The 21,911-nt window shown below is 44.0% G+C and overlaps 1 protein-coding gene across 1 annotated transcript in view; it reads right to left on the bottom strand.

Annotated features, from left to right (window-relative positions):
- The window catches only part of NDUFS7 (NADH:ubiquinone oxidoreductase core subunit S7), a 75,111-nt gene that overhangs the window by 14,515 nt on the left and 38,685 nt on the right, over positions 1-21,911 (bottom strand). The window contains exons 5-6 of the mRNA XM_075337887.1: positions 1,103-1,282; positions 551-597 (exon numbers count right to left, since the gene is read on the bottom strand). Coding sequence (XP_075194002.1) covers positions 551-597; positions 1,103-1,282 — 227 coding nt within the window. The remainder of the gene's footprint in view (positions 1-550; positions 598-1,102; positions 1,283-21,911) is intronic.

Here is a 21,911-nt window from a genome sequence, read left to right as displayed (position 1 = left end):
GGGAGGTCACTCTATCCTCCCCCCCTGTGTGAGGTCTGTCCTTCCATGGTGATATTAGGAGCTTTTTACACTTGCTCCATTTTATTTGGTTGTTTTACAACCGTATGTGTTGTGTGGTTTAATATTTTTAACTATGAACCAATAAAGGTTATATTTTAATTGTTACCACAATTTAGATTAGTGCTGGGCTGCATTTTTGAACATCTCATTGAACTCAATGGGTGGAAAACGCAGTGAAAAACGCAAAAATAATTGACATGCTGCGTTTTTGTGTGCAGCACAAAAACGCAGCTAAAAAAAAAAAAAAAAACACGCTGTGTGCAGACCGCAAAAATGAAAACTCAGACTTTGCTGGGGAAGCAATGTCACAGCGTTTTCTGAGCAAAAACGCAATCGAAAATTGAGCGAAAAACGCACTGTGTGAACTTACCCTAAAGAAGCTTTTTACAGTAGGCATCTCTCAAACCGGGGATACCATTATGGGGAAATATGGCTCTGCAGTTGCTGCATCATGGTCACATTATATGGCACAAGTTAATAATACACTTACCTGCCCATGGAAACTACATAACGTGGTTCTGGCATCTGATCATAAACCTGTGAATGGTAGAACATGGCGAAATCAGAAATTGTCCATTGTCCTGATTATACCTAAAAACATTTAGTGCCATAGGGAAATAATCATTATATAACTGAATGGGCATGACAGCATTATTATAGGCAAGTACAGTACAAGGAAATATAAAGAACAAACACAAGACTGGCACATTCATAGAATCACATTCTTTTTTTACTGCATTTCAAAATCCATAGCAAAAACCAGACGGTAAATGTAATTCATGTGATAGCGCCCTTAATCATAGTCTAATACCTAGTGATTTATGGAAGTGCCATTCTTTCTTTTATATTCATTGTGAAGCTGACAATCTGCTAATGAATTGGCATGCATTTATTCCAGGTCAGTCACAATTGGATTATAGATATGATAAGCCTTCCTCACACGTGTTCCTTTAGATACAATGAATTAAAGTATATTCTCACACTTAGCCAACACTATTAATATGTGGAAGAATTAATAAAAAAAAAAAAAAGAAATCCTTGCCTTTCTCAGGGCAGGAGCCATCTTATTGGTGAGAGTCCCAGCCACAATCATGACATCTGCCTGCCTAGGACTAGCACGAAAAACCACACCGAACCTGTCCATGTCATAACGTGGAGCAGCCATGTGCATCATTTCCACTGCACAACATGCCAATCCAAAGGTCATCGGCCACAGGGAGCTCTGTAGGTAGAATATAGAGAAATGACAATCTGACCATTCAATACGGTGACCCTTCTGCATAGATGTAAAAGTGTAAAAGTCATGTTAGATAACTGTAAACTGTTCCAAAAGTGATACGTTTGTGCCCATACATCCTTACAGGAACGTGGACCCAGTAACATACAGCTCATAAAACTGGTGTTTTGGGGTGCTACAAGCAGCTTCATTGATACTTGGACTGGATGGCTCAACAGCACAGAATTAATAGATTTCCTTCAGAACAGCTAAGTTATCCAATTAAGCAAGTAAATAAAACAGTTCATATTACCCCACTACTCCAAGATTGGAGGAACTTTAACTTCTACAGGGTAAATCTGTAGGACTCTATATACACTGACTATTAAAGCCCGACTACTTTCAGTAGAAACTGTATGACAAATAGCAGGGTTTGAAGAAAAAAAAAAAAAGTACATGAAGTGTCGGCATACAGCACCCAGCACAAATAAGTACACCCCAACAGATTTCTCAGAAAACCTTTAGTTTCATTTCAGAATAAACATTTTTTTTTTTTATGGGATGCCATACTATAAGCACATTCTCACAAATGTGGGCCATTTACTGCAAACAAGGTTTTTTTTTTGTTTTAAAAACACCTGAGAGTGTTCCAAACAAAATTCATTCTATACCAAGGCAAAAATAAGTACACTCTAATGAAAGTCTTAGGAGCAAGGCTATGTGCGCACTAGAAAAGTGATTTTTCTCAAGAAAATGTCTTGAGAAACTTCTGGGAGTTGAAGATTACCGCACCTGCGGTAAAAAAAAACGCACCAAAACCGCGGGAAAAACGCATGCGTTTTTACCGCAGTTTTTCCGCAGGTTGGTCCCTGCGTTTTTTTTATGCTGTAACTGCAATAAATAATATAGATAATAGATAGAAAATCGATAGACAGATAATGGATAGAGGGAAAGATGGATAGATGAATAGATAGATGAGAAAGACCTATATAATGTCCCACCCCCCTGCATATTCTAAGCTGGCACCCTTTAGTGACTTTCATGTGGCACTAAAGGGTGCTTAGCCTTGTATTTAGCCATAAAATAAATTAAATAAAAAAAGCGACGTGAGGTCCCCCCATCTTTTGTAGCCAGCTAGGGTAAAGCAGACAGCTGCAGCCTGCAAACCACAGCTGGCAGCTTTACCTTGGCTGGTAATCCAAAACAGAGGGCACCCCACGCTGTTATTTTACATTAAATAAATAATTTAAAAACAAAAAACGTGGGGTCCCCTACAAATTGGATCACCAGCCAAGGTAAAGCGGACAGCTGTGGTCTGGTATTCTCAGGCTAGGGAGGTCCACTGTTATTGGACACTCCCCAGCCTAAAAATAGCAGGCCGCAGCCGCCCCAGAAGTGGCGCATCCATTAGACGTGCCAATCCTGGAGCTTCGCCCCAACTCATCCCGCTGCCCTGGTGCGTTGGAAAACGAGGTAATATATGGGGTTGATGCCAGATGTGTAATGTCATCTGGCATCAAGCCCTGGGGTTCGTGATGTCACGCGTCTATCAGATACACGACATCACCAACCTAGTCAGTAAGAAATTAAAAAAAAAAAATAGACAAAAAAAGGTTTTATTTGAAAAAACACTCCCCAAAACATTGTTCTTTTCAATAGATTGGTGAAAGAGGGAATCAATTCCACGTCCGGCGTAATCCAATAAAGGGGGGGGGGTCCCACGGCAATCCATACCATAGTCCCTGTCCCAGTCAATGAAGAACAGAATGTTCCCCATTGGCTGGGAGAGCCGTGCAGTGACCTGAGCTAACATCAATAGCCCAGGTCACTGCAGGGGATGACTAGCGCTGCTGTCAGGAGGATAGATGAGATCATTACCTACTGTGATCATCTCCTGTACTGCTGATGTCAGCGCTGTCATTGACTTCTATGCCCGCCGCGTTGTCAGCAGTATCGCGAGAGCCCGTGACGTCACCGCTAGTGACAGTCTCGGGCCGCTCGCGAGACGGGCATAGACAGCAGTGACCGCGGTGACGTCAGGAGATCATCACAGCAGGTAATGATCTCATCTAACCTCCTGACAGCAGCGCTAGTCATCCCCGCGGCTACCAGCATTGCAGCGTGACAAGCTGCTGACACTGCGGGCAGACACTGACACACAGCAGTGCAGGCAGCGGCGGGGCTGGAGCGGGACACAGACTGCACGGGCACCTGGAGGTCACACGGAAGTGCTTCTGTGCGGCGTCCAGGGAGTGTGACGTGTGTGTGTGTGTTTACTCTGCTCAGCTTCCTCTTCCTAGCATAATGACATCACTCCCTGCAAAACCGCAGGCAGTGATGAGCATTACTGCAGGTAAATCGCGGCTATACCGAGGGTATACCGCACATCATTTGCTACCTGCGGTATATCCCCGGTATTTCGCGAATACATTACAGTGAATGGAGTGAAATACCAGGGGTATACCGCAGGTTCCTGCTGAAAAGAAGTGACATGCACATTTTCTCAAGAAATTTTCTCAAGAAATTCTTCAGAAAGCATTTTCTATAGAAAAAAAAAACGCAGCGTGCGCACAGCTATTTTTTTTCCATAGGTTTTGCTGGGAAATGTCTGCAGGAAGATTAAACATTTCTCAAGAAATTTCTGCAGCAAAACCGCAGGTAAAACGGCCTAGTGCGCACAGGGCTTTAAGCTATAATGTAAACTACAAAACTCTAATGAATATGAATTTAACCAAAGCGAAGTCTATTCATTAAACAGGTGTCAAGCAGACATAAAAAACTGTTATATAGCAAGGGGGATACAGAATATCAGTCATTGTTACATGCTTCGGAGGCGAGATGGATGGGGAGGGGAGAATCAATCAACGAATTTGGACTTAGTCCCAACCAAATTATACATTTGAGCAAATAAAAACACTTTCCTAAATGTAACAACAGGGAGATGAATAATCGACCGCAAACAGCTGCTATGCCAAACAAATTCTTTTTTATTCAAACGTTCTTTTCATCGGTGCAGATAAAATTGCGGGGGGTGGCTTGGATGCGAGTCCCTCCAAAGGACGACGGCCGTTTCGTCTGTAAGTCAGACTTCTACGGGTGGTCCCTCAAGCTTGCTCTAAGAAACACACTGGTGTTATTTCACCATTGGTAGACAAATAATGAGACATCAGGTGGTCGTTGCTCTCCCCCTCGCCTCATCCATGTGGCGTTACTCCTCTCAAAAAGATTACTACTTAATCATTGGCTCAATTAGAACACCCCATCACTGAACCAATTTCTAGAGTAAAATGATTCAAATTGTCCCTCCAGTGAGGAAGGAGACAAACTCTAGCGCCACCTATTGGAAGCAGCAATTTTAAAAGTCAAAAGTGGCTTTTTAAACATGCCTTTTCATAAGGACTTAAGATTTATACCAGATCAGAATCCCAATTTGCAGACACAATATTTCGGGGTGATTGCCCCTTGTCAGTGCAAAGTGTGGGTATCTGATCTGGCTTATGAGACGCTATGTGGGGACCACGGGGAAGACTATTCTCCTTATGGAGACCTGACAAACCAGTCTGGCTGCCAGTGAGGGGACTTATAGCTGCAATGCCCCTCTGGGAATTATTCAAATTGTCCCTCCAGTGACTGAGTGACTTTTAGGATTGCTACTTCCAATAGGTGTCCCGTGGTCCCCACAAAGCATCTCATAAGCCAGATCAGATACCCACACTTGGCACTGACAAGTGGCAATCACCCCGAAACACCATGTCTGCAAATTGGGATTCTGATCTGGTATAAGTCCTAAGTCTTATGAAAAGGCTTGTTTAAAAAGCCACTGTTGACTTTTAAAATTGCTACTTCCAATAGGTGATCCTCAATGGAGGGACAATTTGAATAATTCTCAGAGAGGGGCATTGCAGCTATAAGACCCCTCACTGTCAGCCAGACTGGTTTGTCAGGTCTCCATAAGGAGAATAGTCTTCCCTAGAGCAAATCAGGGTGGATAAAAATCAATGTTTTTAATAAAAAAAAAAACAAAAAAAAAAAACGGATTTTTTTCATTAAACTGCTTTTTGAGGAAAAATATTTTACCATCCAAAGGTTCTTCCATCAGGAGATAAAGCTGAGTTGTTTAACTCCGTAGAATAAAAGGCTGAATATGTGTAACATTCACAATGCCATGCTCTTCCAGAGGTTTCTGTGGGATTAGTGGGCAGTTTCTCTCCTATATTATCACAGACGCTCGCTTTACTTACGCAGTTCTCAAAACTGAATTTGACTCCGCAGAGGTCCCAGCCTCTTCTTCACGGCAAAAATATTACAACATGAACAGAGTTGAGAAAAAGACCTTAATCCTATTGTTCTACAAACCTATGAATACAGAATCAACCCCTTCAGTGCCAAGTCCAAGAAGTTAGACAATATGTTTCTGATTGTTTGGAGTGGAATAGATCTGCACAACCAAAGAAGAATGTGAATCTAAGTGTGAGGAGGAGGAAGGGCAAGCAGACAAGAAAATGAAAGTGAAACTTAGAGCACAATGCTGCAGCATAGCCACAGACAGACAAGTCTGGATCTGTTTGTGTGTACGATCTGAGGTTTATTACATTCTTTCCTTATAATGGCAGCAGGCCGTAAAAGAGACCCAGTTTTGGAATATTTTAATGAAGCTCCTTCGCCTATCGGTAAGGCAGGCATGCGTGCAAAATGCAAACGATGCAACAAAGAGATGCAAGGCCTGGTGGCGCGAATGAGGCAACGGTGGCTCAGTGGCTAGCACTGCAGTCTTGCAGCGCTGGGGTCCTGGGTTCAAATCCCACCAAGGACACCATCTGCAAGGAGTTTGTATGTTCTCCCCGTGTTTGCGTGGGTTTCCTCCGGGTACTCCGGTTTCCTCCCACATTCCAAAGACATACAGATAGGGACTCTAGATTGTGAGCCCCAATGGGGACAGTGTTGCCAATGTATGTAAAGTGCTATGGAATTAATAGCGCTATATAAATGAATAAAATTATTATTATTATTATTATTATTATTATTATCATGAGAAGTGCGGTGATGAAGATGACCAAAGAAACACTTCTGAACAGGCAGGATCTTCAGGTTGGTAAACATTTTTTATTAAATCCTATTTCTAAAGACTGAACTGTGAGAAAAATTATATTTCTTATTATTACTGCATGTTACTGTCATTTGGTACAGTTATGAAGAAAAAACAAATATTCCTTTTGGGGCAGGGGCAGTGATGTGTTGTGTACAATAAGCAGAAATTGTATAATAAACAATAAAATAACAGCATTGACTTTTTTTGTTTAGGGGAATTCATGGATTCTGGAAACTATCCACCTCCAACATCACCATCATCCTGTTCTACAGTTTCAGAGTTATCCATCCAGGATAGTGCTTCATTAGCAGCATCATCATCAGACACCCACAGCCACATATCACCATCACCCAAAAGGAAAAAAAAAACCTTTACCTCCTGGAACCACCATAGATAGGATTGTGATAAGAACTAGCAGATTAGAAAAAGAGTTGATTGATGAAAAAATTGCCCAGTTTATTTATGCAACAAACTCTTCTTTCAGTCTGACTGAGAACCCACATTTCATTAATATGGTTCAGTCACTGAGACCAGGATACAGTCCACCCAGCAGAGCTGATGTTGCAGGGAAACTGCAGGATCAAGTGTATGACAGAGAAATGGAGCAATGTGCAACAGCTCTGGAGGGTAAAATTGTTAACCTAAGTATTGATGGGTGGAGTAATGTCCACAATGATCCTATTGTATGTGCTTGTATAACAACAGAAGAAGGTAAAGTCTTCCTTGCACAAACAACTGATACGTCAGGAAATGCACACACAGCAGAATACTTACAAGAAGTGGCAGTAAAAGCTATAACGACATGTGAACAAAAATTCAAATGTCTAGTACGCAGTTTGGTCACTGACAATGCTGCAAACGTATCCAAGATGAGAAGAGATTTAGAAGAGCAGGGAGGGAATACAAAGCTGCTAATAACATATGGTTGCACTGCTCATTTGCTGCACCTCTTAGCCAAAGACTTAAGTGTTCCAGAAATAAAGGCTAATGTTGTTGAAATTGCTAAATACTTCCGTAATAATCATTTTGCTGCAGCAGCTCTGAAAAGGATGGGTGGAACCAAGCTAACGCTCAAACAAGATGTTAGATGGAACTCTGTGGTGGACTGTTTTGAGCAGTATATCAAAAACTGGCCTATTCTGATGACACTTTGTGAAGAAAATCGAGATAAAATAAGATGGCACTGTCACGGCCAAAATCCTCAACCTTGGGCTTAAGAGAAATGTTGAACATATGCTGAGCTTCCTGAAACCCATCTCTCAAGCTTTAAACAAAATACAGAAAAATAGCTGTTTTATTGCGGATGCTGTTGAAATTTGGAAGGAACTGAGTGAACACTTAAAAACAGAACTACACATGGACAGAATTAAATTACAACAGTAAACAAACGAATGGGACAAGCACTGACTCCAGCTCATTTTTTGGCAAATATTGTCAATATCCAATATCAGGGTCAAAACCTAAGTGCTGAGGAAGAGGAGTTAGCTATGACATGGGTATCCAGCAATCATCCATCTTTAATGCCAACTATAATAAACTTCAGAGCTAAGGGGGAACCATTCAAGAAATATATGTTTGCTGAAGATATTTTAAGGAAGGTCACACCAGTAAACTGGTGGAAGTCACTTAAGCGCTTGGATTTAGAGACTGTTCAAGTAATGATTTCACTTTTAACAGCAGTAGCTTCTTCTGCAGGCGTTGCAAGAATATTCTCTTCCTTTGGACTCATTCATTCTAAATTGAGAAATCGGTTGGGACCCAATAAAGCAGGAAAGCTTGTTTTTCTTTTCCAGATTATGAATAGGAACAAAGAAGATGATGATGATGAAGATGACGACAAGTGAGCTACAGAGGACAGCAGGGACAGTAGTATTTAAGTTTTTCATGTGTTGGCTGGGCTGACAGTCTAAGTTTCTTAAAATATATATATATATATTTTGTTTAGCCAAATTAGTTAACAAACATGGATGTTTGTTTAAGCAAATAACTTATGCTGTAATGTTGTTATTGTTTCAGTTGAATAAATCTATTTAAATTGTTATTAAGGTCAGGATTATTTTTCTCCTTCCTAAGTACAACAGAACAGTGGTGTCCAAATATGAATGATTAACCCATTAAACTGGGGAGAAAAAAGTAATATAAAAAGTGATTCTAAAAATCTTCATCTACTTGCATGTTAAAGTAGCAAGAACTAGTTTAGGTAGAAACTTTGATTTAAATCACTGATTTAAATCAAGCCTTACTGACTAGTGATTTAAATCGTGATTTAAATCAGTTAGATTTAAATCAAATCCACCCTGGAGCAAATTAAACATTTATTGCATATAGAGAAACGAGACACAGAAAAATGGAAGACAACAGTACACAAATATTTTAAAACGTGGAAGCCATTTATTAAAAAAATATTGTTCTTCAGAAGAGAACATATAATAACACCTTTTAAGGATTCTGCGTGGTGCCACATGGAGACGCTGAGTGGCCCTCTGGGTAAGCTGGAAATTGATACCTGACAGCTTGAATTTTAGTCATATTTTGGCAAAGTGGTGCAATCATACATGCAAATAGTGCAATCTGTTTACATTTTTTTGTGTTTGAAAAGGTTTCATTTCTATTTGGTACTGTTGTACTGAAAAACTAATAAAAATTAGATAAAAAACAGAAAAAAAAAGTGGTTATACTTAAAGGCAATCTGTCAGCAAGTTTTTGCTATGTAAGCTGAAGACAGCATGCTGCAAGGGTTACCAGACTTCAGGGATGCCTGTCTTGTCAAGGTCCTGTTTGTTTGCTATGTTTAAGCACCAGGACACAGCAGTAATTATCATTGCTTGGACTAGAATGTCATGCTCATAGCAGTCCAACATGCCCCCACCTCAGATTGACACCTCACTGTCAACGTACAATCTCTATTGAGAGCCTGGTGTGGGAGGAACAGCTCTCCGAGCCCGCTATGAGGGGCTGCTAATAAGTCTTTGGCTTTACCAAGAAAGAAACGAGATAGGATGATGAAACTTTACAATTATTCCACATACTCTCCACTGATGTCAACACACTTTTTACATTGGTATTCCAAGTTCTGTAAGGCAAATACCTTTGCATCCTTTGCATACGTTTTTACATGCGGCCAGTCCGTTTTTTTCTGGTTGCGGCACGCAAACCTTTCAGGTTTGGAAACAGATGATAGTTGGAGGGAACTAGATCTGGTGAATAAGGTGGGTGGTCAATCAGCTGGAAGCCCAGCTCTGCCAGTTGTGCCGTGGTCGCTTGTGCAGTGTGAGTGGAGTCGTGGTCTTGCAGGAACAAGATTCCTTTGGACAGCTTGCTGCACCTTTTGACCTTCAGAGCTGTCTTCAATTGGTCCAAACGTTCAATGTAATACCTTGCATTGATAGTGGACTACCTTCAAAAGGGTTCCACAAACAGCACGTCCTCCTTATCCTAGAACACAGACGACATCACCTTAGTGGCCGATTTTTTACACCCTGAACTTCTTTGGACGAGAAGAACCACTTTGCCTCCACTCTGACTGCTCCTTGTTTTCAGGGTCATACAAATAAATCCAAGTCTCATCCACAGTGACCAGTTGATCCAGGAAGTTCTTATCAGTCTGGAAACGCAGAGAAATGGACCGGGGAATTTTCACTTGCATTGCTTCTCTGATGTTGTCAAACATTTGGGAACCAACTTTGCAGATAGCTTCCTCATGTCCAAATGTTCATGGATAATGACACAAACACGTTCACGGGAAATCCCCATGTAGTCTGCTATTGCTTTAACTGAAATTCGTTGATTCTCCAGTATGAGGTTGTGCACAGCATCGACAATCTCCGGAACATCAACCACACTCGGTCGTCTAGGATGTTCCTTATCGTTGGTGCTGAAGTGGCCTGTTTTAAATTTGGCAACCCAGTTCTAACTGTGGAATATGAAGGGCATTGATCCCCCAATGTCTGCAACATATCACCATGAATATCCTTCATGGACTTTCCTCGCAAAAATAAGAAGTTTATCACTCCTCTGCTCTCAGTTGCTATGAATATCACATTGGACACCGTCATTTCGTTTTCTCATGTGTGTAGAACACTGTTGCCATAAGCAACACAATTTTTTTTTAAAACAGACACATAAGGCTTTAATGTGATGTAGAATTTGTTACCATAGAAACAAAAAAAAAATAAATAAATCACAAAGCCAAAGACTTAGCAGCCACTCGTACATGGTTAATCTAAAAATTCTATTGTGTCAGAAGAGCAGCTGCACTCAGTAATCTAAGTGATATATTGTTGGATTCAGGGTTTCTTTGCCTTCATTATGCTGCTCACAGATGAGGTAGCAAAAACCTGCTGATAGATTTCCCATTGAAATAAAAACCCCTGCCATTTCATGCTGTGAGTAACGGCATCACATGAAGACTTATGTCACAAGACCAGAGGCAGAAAATAACTTTACACATTAAGGTTGAAGTCTACCAAAAAATATCAGCAAAGCTTTACTTAGTCAGAATACTGCAGCAAAAAGTGATACAAAAATTTGAGAAGATGGAACTGCAACCATCTCACAGAAAAATCCAGCCTGACCACAAGTTAACACCTAAGGCTATGTTAACACCGTGCATCTTTTCATGCGTTTTGAGGTCATAAAGATGCACCAGAATACATGCATTTCCTTCTCCCAGCAAAGTCTGAGATTTCTATTTTGCTGTCAACACTGGGCATCTTTTTTGTCTGCATCTTGGCTGCGTTTTTGAAGATGTCAGTCAGCATGTCAATTCTTTTTGCATTTTTCCAGCATTTTTGAGTCTTTTCAGTCAATAGATTTGACTTAAAAAAAAAAAAAAAAAATGCATTGGGCAAAATGCGGTAAAACCAGGGCTGTGGAGTCGGAGTCGTGGAGTCGGAGTCGGAGCTCATTTTGGTGGAGTCGGAGTCGGAGTTGGAGTCGGTATAAAATGCACCGACTCCGACTTCTAAAATATATAATAAATTGGGGACAGGAGTGCAATGCAGAATGTGCTGAATATTTTACTAAATAATAACATTTAGTATAATGCTTATATTTAAGTGAAAAATTTATTGTAGTATAATGTGAACATCAGACATTTAATTGTTTTTATGATACAATAATCAAGATATTTGGATAGAACATAAAATATTTATTGGATACAACTTTAGAACACAAAAAACTAATAAATTGTAAATATGTAATATATATATATATATATATATATATACACACAGTGTATATACACACACAAGATATATATGTAATCTACTGTATATTACATAGTGTATTACATATTTACAATTTATTACAGTTTTTTGTGTTCTAAAGTTGTATTCCAATAAATATATTTTATGTTCTATCCAAATATCTTGATTATTGTATCATAAAAATTATTAAATGTCTAATGTTCACATACACATATTCATGTACTACAATAAATTTTTCACCTAACTATAAGCAATATATGTAGGAGTCGGAGTCGGAGCCGGAGTCGGAGTCGGAGCCGGAGTCGGAGTCGGTGCAAGAGAATTTGAGGAGTCGGAGTCGGAGTCGAAGGTTTGGCTTACCGACTCCACAGCCCTGGGTAAAACGCATGCTTTTTTTAATGGGCTTTTGCAGCTGGTGTGTTTTTGGGGCAAAAAACGCTGCATCTTTGTGGTTAGCAAAGATGCACTGTGTGAACATAGCCTAAGCAGGAGTATCTCCTGATTAGAAGGGCTGGTGAAAATGAATAAAATCGACATGTAAGTTGACTGCAGTTAGCTAAAGAAGTAAAGTATCCATTGACTACTAGCACTTTATACTCTGGAGTAGAGATCAAGATAAATGTTATTTTAGAACTGATTACTTCAAAACTGTATACGGTCACCAAAAAAAAAAAAAAAAAAATGTAATGGTGCCTATAATGAAACAGGTAGTGGATGCCCTTATCTCACACTGGATGAGTTGAGGGCTGCTTTGGATCATGTCGTTCTTACCATCAGGGCCGTGGAGTCAGTAAACCAAACCTTCGACTCAGACTCCGACTCCTCAATTTCTCTTGCACCGACTCAGACATATATTGCTTATAGTTAGGTGAAAAATTTATTGTAATACATGAACATGTGTATGTGAACATCAGACATTTAATAATTTTTATGATACAAGAAATCAAGATATTTGCATAGAACATAAAATATATTTATTAGATACAACTTTAGAACACAAACTGTAATAAATTGTAAATATGTAATACACTATGTAATATACAGTAGATTACATATATCTTTTTTGTGTGTATATTATATATTTACAATTTATTAGTTTGTGTTCTAAAGTTGTATTCCAATAAATATATTTTATGTTCTAAATATCTTGATTATTGTATCATAAAAATAATTAAATGTCTGATGTTCACATTGTACTACAATACATTTTTCACTTAAATATAAGCCTTATACTAAATATTATTTAGTAAATTATTCAGCACATTCTGCATTACACTATTGTCCCCAATTTATTATATATTTTAGGAGTCGGTGCATTTTATACCGACTCCACCAAAATGAGCTCCGACTCAGACTCCACTTCCGACTCCACAGCCCTGCTTACCATGACATTTATTTTATTTTATATGTTTTAATTTTAGATCTGGCGGTCCCCAGTGGATGAACAAGGAAGTGCTCGCTCATCCCTTTGAATAAACACCTTTACCATTAGGCTATAAATGATGGTGCTTTATATGTCTATTTACCACTATCTACATTTTGCATTTTTGCCCACACTTTGCCCTACTATGTAATGGGATTTCAGGCTTCCTGCCTGTGCGCACGTCGGCTCGCTGATGCTCCTCCCCCCCAACACCTGGCGTCTAATGGGATCTCTGAGCTGCACCTGTGCATGCTGGGGATTCCCTGACGCCGATGTGTTGAGTGGGATGGGCCTCAGCGTTCTGACGTGCGTCATCATTGGTAGGTGAGCCTCACATTGTGGGATTTAAACCGCCGGCAGCACACTCCCTGCACCTCCTGATGAAGCGGCAGCGAAACACCTAGGTTACTTACCGGTAGCCGGTTGTTCCAGAACCCATGACAGCACCCATATGATCACGTGGTGCTGTCATGGGTGAGGGGAAAACATTTGTTGAGGTGCAGGGCAGAGTGTTCAGTCAGGCCATCACTGGTGGGTCGGTTTACTTCCATCTGGAGCATTTTTTGTTTATAAAGTGCATCATGTCCTTTTACTTATTGCTGGTGATGTGCATGTATTCTGTTTACAGTGTTGTGCACATTGCTCAAGGGACATGGTGCAGCATATAGCAATACAGGTCTTAATCTGATCTGCTCATTGCTCTGTGTGCACTATATGCTGGTATCCTTATGAAATTGTGAGACTGGATTATCACAGGACTGTTCGCAACTGCTGCATTTTTATTCTATCTGCATTGATATAGGTGTGGGGTTCCCTATACCGGTTATTTGTGTCACAATCTGTGTACACTGTTTTGTTGTGGGAATTTATGATGTTGTAAATGCCACAGCAGTACGACTAATTTATACATAGAAATCCCACTTTTTGGAATTGTACAATTTATATCTGTCGCAGTTTCACTGTTGTAATTGATTGTCTCATTGTATTATCCTGCATTCAATTTTGTGACCCAACCTTGAGACCCCTGGTGGTTGGATTTGGTACACATTTTCTACTCAACCATTTATATAACCCTTGTGTGCACCATCTCCTACCGCCTGTGTTATCGCGGACTATATAATATCATGGAGCCGGTATTTTGGCGCTGAATATAATCCTGACACACACAGCTGACCTGTTTTTTGTTGTGTGTATTGATTTTAAATTTTCACCATTTTGCACTGTGTTTCTGATCCGCATTGTGAAAAAAATATTTTTACATTTGTAAAATTCTTTGGCATTTAGCCTTTAATAGTTTAATGCATGTACCAATAGAGTCAGTTTGTAAATATTGGTTTCTGCTTTGGTGACTTTGGTCTAAACCAAATGTATATCTAACTGACTAAGCCATTGGGTTCTAAATGCATCCTCTGACAGTTTATACCCTGTTTGGACCTTTTTTATATGGATTTTAATTTGATTTAATAACATTTTTGGATTTTAATATCCCTTGGACTTTGTTGCTGGATTACCCTCTGTCTACAATCTGGATTGCCAGTATACCCTTTCCCTTGCACGAGTCCTGGATACGGTGACCCCTCCTTTGGCTACAGGTGAGTGGATACTAATCTTTCTTTTTGTCCCTAATATGGATCAAGGTATTCTTTTTTGGTTAACATATAGTGTCCTTATGTGGGGCTGCAGGACTACTCCTGGTGTCAGGGAGCTACATTTCATTGATGGTATAAACTTATATTTGACTCGTGGTATTCCAAAATAAATTAATAATATCCAAATAAGTTTGTAGGCTGATATATTTATTAGAAAGAAAAGAACACAATGCAAGATGTAAACCTCATAAAAACATTAGAAAAAAAAAAAAAAAAACACACAGGGCAACAGTGTGGTCAAGAAACGGTAAAAACAGACAACTGCAAAATCATCCAGCGTCAAGGAATCTATGCACAAAGAAGTCAAATTATATAAATATGGTATAAATTCCTCAATATCACATATAAAAGTGCTTTTACATAGTGAAAAAATCCTCCCATAAACTGGAAAGTATCAAGATGTAGGCACTACAGCTGGGCGGACCCGGACTGTAAAAGTCTGGATCCGCACAGTTTCAAAGTTTTCCGGATGCCAGACCCAGGATCCCGGCTATTTGGTCGGCACTCGAAGTTTAAAAAGAACAACAAGAATGAAGCGAGCGCTTCATACTTACCTAGGTTCCGTTGCAGCTGTAAACTGCTCCCGCGCGGCTTTACAATGCCCCCTGTGGCCTCCGCTCATCATTGCTTGGCCATATGCACTCAGCACTGTTTTCCCCTCTCCCCCACCGGCCTTGCGTGTATGATTGGTTGCAGTCAGATGCTCCTCCAGCCTGTGTAACAGAGTCTGAATCCAAACAGTCATCGAGGCTCATTCATTTTCTGGAGCGTACAGTGAGCGGTCGGGCTCTATGGCCGCTCGCTGTGACAGATGTAGCAGAGCTGGAACCATCGTGAGACCTCGTGTGGATTACGTCACACCTGCAGGTGTGTGTTAAAGCTAAAATGGTGAAAGATGGTGGCTTTTGTATTTTTTTCCATATAAAGAAGGGAATTTTGTTTACTTACCGTAAATTCCTTTTCTTCTAGCTCCAATTGGGAGACCCAGACAATTGGGTGTATAGCTACTGCCTCCGGAGGCCACACAAAGTATTACACTTAAAAGTGTAAGGCCCCTCCCCTTCTGGCTATACACCCCCCCGTGGGATCACGGGCTCCTCAGTTTTAGTGCAAAAGCAAGAAGGAGGAAAGCCAATAACTGTTTTAAATACAAATTCAACCCGAGAAACAGCCTCGGAGAACTGAACTGTTCAACATGAACAACATGTGCACCCGAAAAAAACAAACTTCCTAAGAAAACAGGGCGGGTGCTGGGTCTCCCAATTGGAGCTAGAAGAAAAGGAATTTACGGTAAGTAAACAAAATTCCCTTCTTCTTTGTCGCTCCTAATTGGGAGACCCAGACAATTGGGACGTCCAAAAGCAGTCCCTGGGTGGGTAAAAGAATACCTCGTGATAGGGCCGTCAAACAGCCCTTTCCTACAGGTGAGCCACCGCCGCCTGAAGGACTTGTCTACCTAGGCCGGCATCCGCCGAAGCGTAGGTATGCACCTGATAATGCTTGGTAAAAGTGTGCAGACTCGACCAGGTAGCCGCCTGGCACACCTGCTGAGCCGTAGCCTGGTGCCGTAATGCCCAGGACGCACCCACGGCTCTGGTAGAATGGGCCTTCAGCCCTGATGGAATCGGAAGCCCAGCCGAACGGTAGGTGTGAAGAATTGGTTCCTTGATCCACCGCGCAAGGGTGGATTTGGAAGCTTGCGACCCTTTACGCTGACCAGCGACAAGGACAAAGAGTGCATCCGAGCGGCGCAGAGACGCCGTGCGGGAAATGTAGATCCTGAGTGCTCTCACCAGATCCAATAAATGCAAACCCTTTTCAAATTGGTGAACTGGATGCGGACACAAAGACGGTAAAGTGATATCTTGATTGAGATGAAAGGAAGATACCACCTTGGGAAGAAATTCTGGAATTGGACGCAGAACTACCTTGTCCTGGTGAAACACCAGGAATGGAGATCTGCATGATAACGCCGCCAGCTCGGACACTCTCCGAAGAGACGTGACCGCCACTAGAAAGGCCACTTTCTGTGAAAGACGAGAAAGGGAAACCTCCTTCATAGGCTCGAAAGGCGGCTTCTGGAGAGCAATTAGAACCTTGTTCAGGTCCCAGGGCTCCAACGGCCGCTTGTAAGGGGGGACGATATGACAAACCCCTTGCAGGAACGTGCGTACCTGAGGAAGTCGCGCCAGGCGTTTCTGAAAAAATACGGATAGCGCGGAGACTTGACCTTTAAGGGAGCCAAGCGACAAACCTTTTTCCAACCCAGACTGCAGGAAGGAAAGAAAAGTAGGCAATGCAAAAGGCCAGGGAGAAACTCCCTGAGCAGAGCACCAAGATAGGAATATCCTCCACGTCCTGTGGTAGATCTTGGCGGAGGATGGCTTCCTAGCCTGTCTCATGGTGGCAACCACTTCATGAGATAAACCTGAGGCCGCTAGGATCCAGGACTCAATGGCCACACAGTCAGGTTCAGGGCCGCAGAATTCAGATGGAAAAACGGCCCTTGAGACAGCAAGTCTGGACGGTCTGGTAGTGCCCACGGATGGCCTACCGTGAGGTGCCACAGATCCGGGTACCACGACCTCCTTGGCCAGTCTGGAGCGACGAGAATGGCGCGGCGGCAGTCGGACCTGATTTTGCGGAGCACTCTGGGCAACAATGCCAGAGGTGGGAAAACATACGGTAGCCGGAACTGCGACCAATCTTGAACTAAGGCGTCTGCCGCCAGAGCTCGGTGATCGTGAGACCGTGCCATGAAAACCGGGACTTTGTTGTTGTGCCGTGACGCCATCAGGTCGACGTCCGGCATCCCCCAGCGGCGACAGATCTCCTGAAACACGTCCGGGTGAAGGGACCATTCCCCTGCGTCCATGCCCTGGCGACTGAGAAAGTCTGCTTCCCAGTTTTCTACGCCTGGGATGTGGACTGCGGATATGGTGGATGCCGTGTCTTCCACCCACGTCAGAATCCGCCGGACTTCCTGGAAGGCTTGCCGACTGCGTGTTCCCCCTTGGTGGTTGATGTATGCCACCGCTGTGGAGTTGTCCGACTGAATTCGGATCTGCTTGCCTTCCAGCCACTGTTGGAAGGCTTGTAGGGCAAGATAGACTGCTCTGATTTCCAGAACATTGATCTGAAGGGTGGACTCTTTCCGAGTCCACGTACCTTGAGCCCTGTGGTGGAGAAACACTGCTCCCCACCCTAATAGACTCGCATCTGTCGTGACCACCGCCCAGGATGGGGGTAGGAACGACTTTCCTTTTGACAATGAGGTGGGAAGAAGCCACCACCGGAGAGATTCCTTGGCTGCCTGAGAGAGGGAGACCTCCCTGTCGAGGGACGTCGACTTCCCGTCCCATTGGCGGAGAATGTCCCATTGTAATGGACGCAGATGAAACTGCGCAAAAGGAACTGCTTCCATTGCTGCTACCATCTTCCCTAGGAAGTGCATGAGGCGCCTCAAGGGGTGCGACTGGCCCTGCAGGAGAGATTGCACCCCTGTCTGTAGCGAGCACTGTTTGTCCAGTGGAAGTTTCACTATCGCTGAGAGAGTATGAAACTCCATGCCAAGATATATTAGTGATTGGGTCGGGGTTAGATTTGACTTTGAAAAGTTGATGATCCACCCGAAACTCTGGAGAGTCTTCAGTGCCACGTTCAGGCTGTGTTGGCATGCCTCTTGAGAGGGTGCCTTGATAAGTAGATCGTCTAAATACGGGATCACAGAGTGACCTTGCGAGTGCAGGACTGCTACTACTGCTGCCATGACCTTGGTGAAGACCCGAGGGGCTGTCGCCAGCCCGAAAGGTAGAGCTACGAACTGCAGGTGTTCGCTTCCTATAACGAAGCGTAGAAAACGCTGATGCTCTGGTGCAATCGGCACGTGGAGATAAGCATCCTTGATGTCTATTGATGCTAGGAAATCTCCTTGAGACATTGAGGCGATAACGAAGCGGAGAGATTCCATCCGGAACCTCCTGGTTTTTACGTGTTTGTTGAGCAGCTTTAGATCCAGGACGGGACGGAACGACCCGTCTTTCTTTGGCACCACAAACAAATTGGAGTAAAAACCGTGGCCTTGTTCCTGAAGAGGAACGGAAGTCACCACTCCTTCCGCCTTTAGAGCGGACACCGCTTGCAGCAGAGCATCGGCTCGGTCGGGCGGTGGAGAAGTTCTGAAGAAACGAGTTGGAGGACGAGAGCTGAACTCTATCCTGTACCCGTGAGACAGAATGTCTCTCACCCAACGGTCTTTGACCTGTGACAGCCAAATGTCGCCAAAGCGGGAGAGCCTGCCACCGACCGAGGATGCGGAGAGAGGAGACTGAAAGTCATGAGGAAGCCGTCTTGGTAACGGTTCTTCCGGCTGGCTTTTTTGGGCGTGATTGAGTCCGCCAAGAATCTGAGCTCCTCTGATCCTTTTGAGTCCTTTTGGACGAGTAGAATTGGGACCTGCCTGAGCCTCGAAAGGACCGAAAACCAGACTGTCCCCTCCTCTGTTGGGGTTTGTTTTGTCTGGGTTGCGGTAAGGCTGAATCCTTACCCTTGGAGTGTTTAATGATTTCATCCAAACGTTCACCAAACAATCGGTCACGAGAAAAAGGCAAACTGGTTAAGCACTTCTTGGAAGAAGAATCTGCCTTCCATTCTCTCAACCACAGGGCTCTGCGTAAAACCACGGAGTTGGCTGACGCCACCGCCGTACGGCTCGTAGAGTCTAGGACAGCATTAATCGCGTAAGACGCGAATGCAGACATTTGAGAGGTCAATGGTGCCACCTGCGGAGCAGATGTACGTGTGACCGTGTCGACCTGTGTAAGGCCAGCTGAAATAGCTTGGAGTGCCCATACGGCTGCGAATGCTGGCGCCAACGACGCTCCAATAGCTTCATAGATGGATTTTAACCAGAGCTCCATCTGTCTGTCAGTGGCATCTTTAAGTGCCGCCCCATCTTCCACTGCAACTAGAGATCTGGCTGCAAGCCTGGAGATTGGAGGGTCCACCTTGGGACACTGTGTCCAGCCCTTGACCACGTCAGGGGGAAAAGGATAGCGTGTATCTTTAAGCCGTTTGGAAAAACGCTTATCTGGATAAGCGTGGTGTTTCTGGATTGCGTCTCTAAAGTCAGAGTGGTCCAGAAAAGTGCTTAATTTACGCTTGGGATACCTGAAATGGAATTTCTCCTGCTGTGAAGCTGCCTCCTCCGCAGGAGGAGCTTGTGGAGAAATATCTAACATCTTATTGATGGACGCTATAAGATCATTCACTATGGCGTCACCATCCGGGGTATCTAGATTGAGAGCGGCCCCAGTATCAGAATCCTGATCAGTTACATCCGCCTCATCACACAGAGAGTCGTCCCGCTGGGACCCTGACCAGTGTGATGAAGTTGAGGGTCGCTCATAGCGAGCCCGCTTAGGTTGTCTGGGACTGTCGTCCGAGTCAGAGCCGTCACCCTGGGGTGCATGTGACACCCCCGGAGCTAGGAAGTGTTCCAGCTGAGGGGGACCAGGGGGCAATGAACCAACAGTGCCCATGGTCTGAGTTACTGGTCTAGACTGCAATGTTTCAAGAATTTTAGACATAGTCATAGACAATCTGTCAGCAAAAGCTGCAAACTCCGTCCCTGTCACCTGGACAGCATTCACAGGTGGTTCTCCCTGGGTCACCTCTAGCAGAGGCCCCGGCTGAGCAATTGCCACAGGGGCCGAGCACTGCACACAATGGGGGTCAGTGGAACCTGCCGGTAGAGCAGCCCCACATGCGGTACAGGCAGCATATAAAGTCCGTGCCTTGGCACTTTTGCTTTTTGCGGACGACATGCTGTTGTCTCCTTGAGAAATCTAAGGAGGGTATGTAGCAGAAAATCACCAGCGACCGTACAGTGTAAAGTATTGCCAGCACAAAATACAAAGTACACTATGGCACAAGTGGGGGAGAGCCCTTGAGGGCTGCTTACCGCCCGCTGAAAAGCGGGTGTGAGGTCGTAGAATCCCTTGTCTGGGTCTCCCAGCCTCCCCTCTGCAGCTCAGCGTGCAGGCAGGAATGGCTGCCGGCGTCCTGTGAAGAGGGGCGGACCGTGGGCGTGCCACAAACAAAAGTGCGGGAAACTGCGTCCCACTGTGCCTAGTGTGAGGGCTGGAGTATGTAAAACAGACTCCAGCTCTTAGCGCTGCTGGTCTGTACAGCGTCCCGCCCTCCTCCTGACTGGCAGGTCTGGGGGCGGGAACGATACGAACTAGGCCGCAAAAGCCGGGGACTGTAGTAATCTAGCGCGGCCGTCATATATGCACGGCCAGCGCGGAAGTCCCCGGCGCACCACAAATCCCAGCCGGGACGCAGTAAACACTGACCCCAGCGGCCGGATCGGCCGATCGTACTAAGTCTCCTCACTCAGCAGAGCTGTAGTGAGTAACGGCACAAGCGCAGCAGCGCTGTTTACCCCGGCGCACTAACACACCCAGCAATGCTGCAGTGTGCGTGCGGTAAGCACGGGGACACGGAGTACCTTAATGAAGCAGGGTCCTGTCCCTGAGGAAACTCCGCTCCGTATCCAGCAGATCCTCCAGGGGCTGTGGATGGAGCACGGTCTCAGTGCCCGGAGACCGGTCAAGTCCCACTTCACCCAGAGCCCTAATGGGGATGGGGAAGGAATCAGCATGTGGGCTCCAGCCTCCGTACCCGCAATGGGTACCTCAACCTTAACAAACACCGCCGACCGCAAGTGGGGTGAGAAGGGAGCATGCTGGGGGCCCCCGTATGGGCCCTCTTTTCTTCCATCCGACATAGTCAGCAGCTGCTGCTGACTAAACAGTGGAGCTATGCGTGCATGTCTGACCTCCTTCGCACAAAGCATAAAACTGAGGAGCCCGTGATCCCACGGGGGGGTGTATAGCCAGAAGGGGAGGGGCCTTACACTTTTAAGTGTAATACTTTGTGTGGCCTCCGGAGGCAGTAGCTATACACCCAATTGTCTGGGTCTCCCAATTAGGAGCGACAAAGAAAGGATTTTTTTGGTGTCTGTGTTTATTTACTGTCACTTACAGATTAGTGATCGGGTGTCAGACGCTGCAATTACTAATTCAGGACTTAGTGGCTGCTGTGGGCTGCCATTAACTCCTTATTACCCCGATTGCCACTGCACCAGGAGAATTGGGAAGAGCGGGGTAAAGCTCCGGTATTGTCACATCTAATGGATGCGACAATTCCGGGCGGCTGGAGGATAATCTTATTAGGCTACATCTCCCCAGCCTGAGAATACAGC

This window comes from Anomaloglossus baeobatrachus, chromosome 1, assembly GCF_048569485.1.
Source record: "Anomaloglossus baeobatrachus isolate aAnoBae1 chromosome 1, aAnoBae1.hap1, whole genome shotgun sequence".
Lineage (NCBI taxonomy): Eukaryota > Metazoa > Chordata > Amphibia > Anura > Aromobatidae > Anomaloglossus > Anomaloglossus baeobatrachus.
The sequence above is the reverse complement of the archived record's forward strand: the minus strand, read 5'-3'. Positions and strand labels throughout refer to the sequence as shown.